We start from the raw sequence: 7,419 nt of genomic DNA, 5'->3' as shown, positions 1-7,419 counted from the left end.
ATTGCCATTTAAGTGAAATTACTGAACTTAAATATACGAGCTTAAATAAAAATGATCATTTTAGAAGAAAATGTCAGATGGCACTTAGAGGCTTTTGCATCTGAACTCTTCATATATATATATATATATATATATATATATATATATATATATATATATATATATATATATGGTTTCAATCATACTTTTTTTTTTTTTTTTTTTTTTAAATGTATAAGTTTTGTTGTTGTTGTTGTCGTTTTTTAATGGGGGCTCCACATTATGATTGGATTCGGTGCATTCATTGGCGAACCGCGTTCCTGGTCACTCACCAGTGTAATCCATGAGCGTGTTCAGACTTCAGACTGAGGTAGTCTGTCATAAGCGCAGCTCTGCTATTGTCAGGCGTAGATGGGCGTCACCACTTTCATTCACTCTATTTAAACAACCTGCAGCAGAAGCGATCGACGACGGGATCGCTTCATCATCGGCTGATAAGAACGAATCCGTGGATTCCGCACTGACCAAGCATTAAAGGCAAAATGACAGAGGTGAGCAACATCGTTTGTCCTAAAGAACGAGCAAAAAGACTTGATACAAGAGTTTTAGTAGGCTATATTAGTTTCACTACCCTACTGCATGCACACCTGCACTGCACTAGACGATATGTTAAGGTTGGAATTTTTAAGCTCTTTCTGCTGGATGTCTCTTTTGTTAGTGTAATAGGGTTTCGTAATAAAGTTGTAAGCAAATAGTTAATGTTTCAGCAAAACTAAGTTGTGCTGAGTATAAGTTAGGCTACGTACAGCGTGATTTTTTTTGTCCTATAAAGCGCAAAACCGGGCATCAGAAGTAGCGTATAATTGAGGACGTATAGGCTAATCATTGCAACAGTCGTGCTCTTCCCATTTGGATAAATATTGCTAACATGCAAATGCTGAAAATGTTAAAAACTTTATGATAGATTTCTATATCTAATTTTTTTTTTTTTTTGTTGACTAATTTTGGCTAACTGTGGTAGTAGCCTACACAGTAGCCTATTTGGGTTTTACGCAAAGAAATCCGACACGGTCACAATTAAATTCTACAAAGCTCTACTGTAAGACCCAACATTAAATATGTTAAGAATTTGCATCATATTTCATTATGTCCATGGTTTGGCTTTAAACATTATTCTGCTTTCTGCGTTTCAGTCTGACATCAGTTCATGCGCAGAGCTTTACTCAATGTATCTTTATACTGCTTACAGACTCGAAGTCCATAACTTCAAAATAAATCAATTCATTCGAAACAGAAGATTAGCCTGGGAAGCAGGAACAGAAATGCACTTCATTTTAATTGAAAAGAAAGAAACATTTGCTGTGTTCATGGAGAACTTGCACTGTGCTCACTTATGAACAGAAATTAAAGAGGCACTTGAGGTAATCATAAATTGGATCTTTAGCATGTCATAGTCTTTCAAATATAATTCACGGTTTTGCGCAAATCATGATATATTCGACATATCCAACTTCCTGCCAGCAAGAGCAGTGTTACAGGTTCAAGGCCCTTAAGGGGTTTGTTGTAATAAAGTATTTGACCTTTGACAATCCAGTGTCCTTGCTGCTAACCACTGTGTACTGCTGGGAGCCCAAGGAACATTTAGATTCAGAGTTTACATGGTCAGCTGCAGAGCTGGAACAGTGGATAATCTAAGCATTGAGTAGGCTATATTTATGCATAAATAACTAAATAAGACTGAAAGAGAGACAATGAGACAAGGAGAAGGCAAAGAGTGTTTGCATGTGTATCTCCACATGTTACAGTCCTTAAATGATTCATCAATTACATTTTGTGCTACAAACTTCCTAAACTGTTTCCTCTTAGGGCGAAAGCATATAAACCATTCTTAAACAAACAAACATAAAAGCTTTTATCAAACAGCACTATTGTGTACTTACTAAAGGGAAAACAATAAGATTTAACTTTGTAATGAACTTCAAACAGAATACAGGTGGAGTAACAGGTGGAGTAATTTCCTTTTGTAATGGAAAGTAATGTGTAATTCAATACCCCAATTATAACATTTAAACATAATCACACACTCTTTATGTTATGGTTTGTCTTGGAACACAACATGAGGCAGGCGTATTTAATATTTTTAGAGATTTACGCTAATTTAGAACAGCATTATACTAACATTCACATCCACTGTTGCAGCTCTGGTGATGGGAAGGTTCCACTAAAAAAGGATTTAGTGACCTAGAGAAATCAAGGGTCAAGGGTCTGTGACCTCACCAACCACATAGCAACATGTCTTTTAGAAAGGGCCACTTAGATGTTTAAGATGGCATGACAGAATCCCTAAACTGAAATTACTTCGCTCATAGAAATCACTGTGAAGTGACTTTGATTTTTGAAAAGCAGAACCAGCTTAAAGGGTACTTCAGCATGACTGGCTTAAAGCCAAACAGCTTTGTGCTTTTGAAGTAGTGTCAACTTTCGAACCGAGCTGAACCATGAAATAATAATGGAATGCTTTGACAATTTCACAAATATGAAAGGCTCTAGTGCCATAGACAAGTTTGTCTTGTATGATTGGATGGTCTCATGTCAAATAAATAGTTTAATAAATGGTTCTTAAGTGTTTCTTTGAACAGATTGCACTTTTATAGCTAGCACTTTTAACCTTGTGAGTAAATTTCTTTTATTTGTTAGTTCATAGCAATACTTTAGGAATGTGCTTAATGCTAAATAAAGTGTATTTATGCAAATATAGACTACAGTTCAAATGCTGGGGTTTCGTTAAGATTTTTTAATCATTTTGAAAGAAGTCTTTTGTTCATCAAACCATTTATTTGATCAAAAACTGAAACCAAGTGTTTTCTATTTTATTGTTTTATAGTCACATAATCCTTCAGAAATCTTTTTAATATACTAATATGGTGCTCAAGTTACATTTCCTATTATTATTAATGTTGAAAACAGTTGTGGAAATGTTATACTTATTTTTAGAATTATTTGATGAATTGCACGTTAAAAAGAAAAGCATTTATAAACTTTTGAATGCTAGTGTAATATTCACAAATATTTAACACTAATATAAAACATTAATAAAAAATAAATAATAAATAAATATATTGATTTAAATTCAAGTTATTTTCTACTCAATCCCATTTTCTACCCAGTTCATGTTATTAAATTAATATTTGGTATTTATGATTGATATTTAATAATATAATTACGTAGATCTTTTTATAATCATAACAGAGAAAACTTTACTCCATATTGATGGGTTTTTGCATTTCTTTTTCATTCCCCTTCCACAGTTGCAGTCTTCACCACCAAATGAAAAGATCAGTCTAAGTGGCAGCGAACTGACTGAATTATTCACCATGTGGGAAGAATTAAACTTCACAGACGCCAATGACAACAGCACACGGGTGGAAGCGCAAATGTGCCGCATCTCCTTCAACCATTCTGCTCTCCTCATTGCTATGTGCACCCTCTATGCCTTCATTTTTGTTGTGGGCCTGGCCGCCAATGCGCTAGTAGTGTGGGTCAACTTGCGCTCGGAGCGCCATTACCACGAGACACACTTGTATATTTTAAACCTAGCGGTGGCTGACCTGTGTGTAGTTGCTACTCTCCCGGTGTGGGTGAGCTCGCTGGCACAGGGTGGCCACTGGTCGTTTGGCCAGGTGGCCTGTAAGCTCACACATCTTCTCTTCAGCGTCAACCTTTTCGCCAGCATCTTCTTCCTGGCCTGCATGAGCGTGGACCGTTATCTTTCGGTGGTACGCTCGGAGGAGATTTCACCCAGTCGAGGTCGACAAATCCGCCGTTTAGTGTGTGCGGTAACATGGCTGCTTGCTTTATTCGCCTCAATACCTGACACATACTTCCTGCAGTCCGTAAAGTCACAACACAGTCGTTTGACCTTGTGTCATCCTATATATCCAGTGGACAACCCTTTGCAGTGGATGGCGGGCATTCAACTGAGTTTTGTGATTCTTGGTTTTGTCATTCCCTTCCCCGTTATTGCAGTGTCTTATGCACTGTTGGCAAAAGCTCTGGCTTCCTCTTCCTCTCATTCCCCTTTACATGGTGACCAGGATCGCAGCGTGAGCAGGAAGGTCATCCTCACGTACATAGTGGTTTTTATAGCTTGCTGGGCACCATATCATGCTGTGCTGTTAGCCGACACTCTAGCCATGCTACATGTGCTACCATTGGACTGCGGTTCAGAGAACGGCCTATTTGTGCTTCTGCACCTCACGCAATGCTTGTCGCTGCTGCACTGCTGCGTGAACCCTGTTGTCTACAGCTTTGCTCACCGTCACTACCGCTATGACCTCATGAAAGCCTTCATCTTCAAATACTCCACCCGTACGGGGCTGGCGCGACTCATGGAGGGCTCTCAGGGCACCGAGACAGAATACGCAATGGTGGAGAACAACGCTACGGCTGTGAATTAGGACCCTCGAGACGTCACCCTCAACCAAAGTTCTGCACTGCTTCAAAACAAGAACTCCTCTGACATGTTATCCTGAAATTTAGATAAACAAAACCGAATTTGAACATGTTTTACGTCAAAGTTGCAGCAAATGCTCAACAGTGACCCCAAAGATAGTGATTAATTCATTTGAAATGTGCCAAAGACTGGTGAGATCAGAAACACTCTGACATGTTTTCCTAGATTCATATAAACAAATCTGAATTTGAACATGTTTTACATCAAAATTGCAGCTAATGCTCAACAGTGACCCCAAAGATTGTGAATAATTCATTTGAAATGTGCCAAAAACTGATGGGATTTGATTGTAAAATCAGAACCATGAATGCTCAGCCAATCAATTGTGACCCTGGATCACAAAACCAGTCACAAGTCGCACGGTTATATTTGTGGCAATAGCCAACAATACATCGAATGGTAAAAAATTATAGAATTTTCTTTTATGCCAAAAATAATTCGGATATTAAGTAAAGTTCATGTTCCATGAAGATATTTAGTAAATTTCCTACCGTAAAAATATAAAACATTTATTTTTGTGAGTGAATGCAGCACAATCGCAAACATATATTGACAACTTTATAAAGGCGATTTTCTCAATGTTTCGATTGTTTTGTCTCGGCCAAATATTGTCCTATCCTAACAAACCATACATCAATGGACAGCTTATTTATTCAACTTTCAGATGATGTATAAATCTCAATTTAAAAAAATTGACCCATGTGACTGGTTTTGTGGTCCAGGGTCACAATTGGTTCCAATCGGACTAGTAGCCAAAAAATGTATACTTTATACACAAAAATGTCACTTTAGAGAAACCTGTATGCTACAGCTTGGTGCTGTATCATTCAAGAAACGAAATAATTGTGTCCAATAATCACTTCTCAGAAATGCGTGATGGCTTTCAATCATCATAAAATGATTTATGATGCAATATATACAACTGTAAGTAACGTACTGTAACAGCAAATTGATGTAGTTCTAGTTCTCTTCTTAATTGTGTTAATATTTAGATGTGGCTCAATTGCTACTGACTTGTATCTGTGGCAAGAGAATTGACATAACTTTTGTATTTTGAACAGTGTTCACATGTTCTCCACAACAGCACATTCCAACATGTTTGAAGAATAGAACAAAAATAACTTATTTTCAACTGGATTTTAATGTGCAACTGTGTGTGTACTTCATTGTAGGCTTTGTTCATGTGTGTAAATTATGTTTGATGACTGGCTGTCATCTTGTAACATGTGTGTACTTGGAAGGGCATTTACTTTATTTTGTCTTTGATATATGTGTATATTTCAGTTATCTAAAATGTAAGTTAAGTATGTTGTTATATTTATCTTTGGCATTTATTTTTGATAGTTTTGAGTGGAATGCTGAATACTTAAATGTGCTTGGAAATAACTAATTTGATTCACAGTGCCAATTACATTAACCTCATCTCAGTTTAATTTGAGAAATAACTAAACATCACTGGTCCTTGTTTAAATATTTATAAGTATCTGATGGAAATGCATGGTTAGGATTAACCCATGCTTGAGCTGGACGTAATGGATTCAATCTAGCCATGACTTTTATGTTTGATTATTAAAATCAACACTGTATATTACTGGTTTACCATCTGTTCAACAACGGTGGGACTTTTTATTTTCACCCTAAAGGCATCATAAAATGACTACAATAGTACAACAACGTAAGTTGTCATGGTGAGAGAAGTTTTAAATACTGTCTCAAGATGGTCATAACTACAGGATATTAACTTGCAGTCAAGCAGATTTAACCACATTCTGCTTATTCAATTTAGCTCAAATATATTTAAAATGTTGAAACTTAAGGGGATGAAACTGGAAATACAAATGACATCTCAAGTATCTCACACTGTCCTATAAACTCTTACTAGAATTTTCATTATATAAACAAGAGTACAATTCTCAAGATGAACTTATAATAAAACCTTTCTGACTGAGGCCTGTTTTGTGTTGATTATTCAGGGTAATTGTCAAAACAATAATTAGCTAAGTAATCTCACACAAGCATGTCTTTTTTTTATAATATATATATTTTTTAATATAACTTACTATTAGACCCAATCGACATTTGGTTTGTTTATGACAGTTGAGTTAATGATTCAGTGACTCAATAAATAGTTGAGTTAGTTATAAAAGTATAATATAATAATATAATATAATAGTTATAAAACTATGATTCCTCTTTGTTTTTGCAGGTTTCCATAGAGTACATTTCAAGTGATTAATTGGTTTAAACTCTTTAAATTTTTACCAGCTTTAAGAGGAGGCAAAACTAAGCTTTAACGGTACAGCGTTCCATTTTACCTTGATTTTTTTTCCACCTCAGTCAGCTAATGCTGAGCAGCATTTCCACACCAACAAGGACACTTTAGAGTCTGATTTATGCTGATCTGAACTTCATGTGCAACCAATGTCAGGTCTATAGTAGACGACTTCCAACACTTTCCTGTAAGGCCTGAGCAAAACTGCTTAACGTTGCATTAGCGGCTGGATCTAAATGACACAGTCTTCTGCAGCCACAGTCCATGGCTGTTCATAAACTGCCTTGTTATTCAACATCTTCTGATGGCTTTTTTCCCTCAAAACTTGCTTTACAAACTCAAGCTCTCTTATATTTCTTAAAAAAACACTACATAATATGAATAAATGACTTGTCTCACAGTCAAGTTTGTAAACTTATGGATCAAACAAAAAGTCAAACTCATTCCGTATGTTCCACACTTTTGAGCATCAAAGAAGATTATTGTTGTATAACTGAGGAGTTTTCCCATAATTAGCAGTTTGGTTGATTAACCCAGTTTGACCCCTCTTGAACTCATCTGGTTTCAATTGGTCTCTAATCTGTTAATTCCTTTTCACACTAATCATGGTGTGACATACTTTCATCACTAAACATCCCCTGTGTCTTTCTCGGCA

The 7,419-nt window shown here is 36.2% G+C and overlaps 1 protein-coding gene across 1 annotated transcript; it reads left to right on the top strand.

The window, feature by feature from the left end:
* The first annotated feature begins 378 nt into the window (after positions 1-378).
* ackr3a (atypical chemokine receptor 3a) lies at positions 379-6,521 on the top strand. The gene is made up of 2 exons (XM_082175633.1): positions 379-530; positions 3,288-6,521. Exons 1-2 carry the CDS (start codon positions 522-524, stop codon positions 4,434-4,436), a joined length of 1,158 nt encoding a protein of 385 aa, XP_082031759.1. The 5' UTR covers positions 379-521; the 3' UTR covers positions 4,437-6,521.
* The last annotated feature ends 898 nt before the right edge of the window (positions 6,522-7,419 follow it).

Source organism: Leuciscus leuciscus (assembly GCF_965113295.1).
Source record: "Leuciscus leuciscus genome assembly, chromosome: 7".
Classification (NCBI taxonomy): Eukaryota; Metazoa; Chordata; class Actinopteri; order Cypriniformes; family Leuciscidae; genus Leuciscus; species Leuciscus leuciscus.
This window is presented reverse-complemented; position numbering and strand designations above follow the sequence as displayed.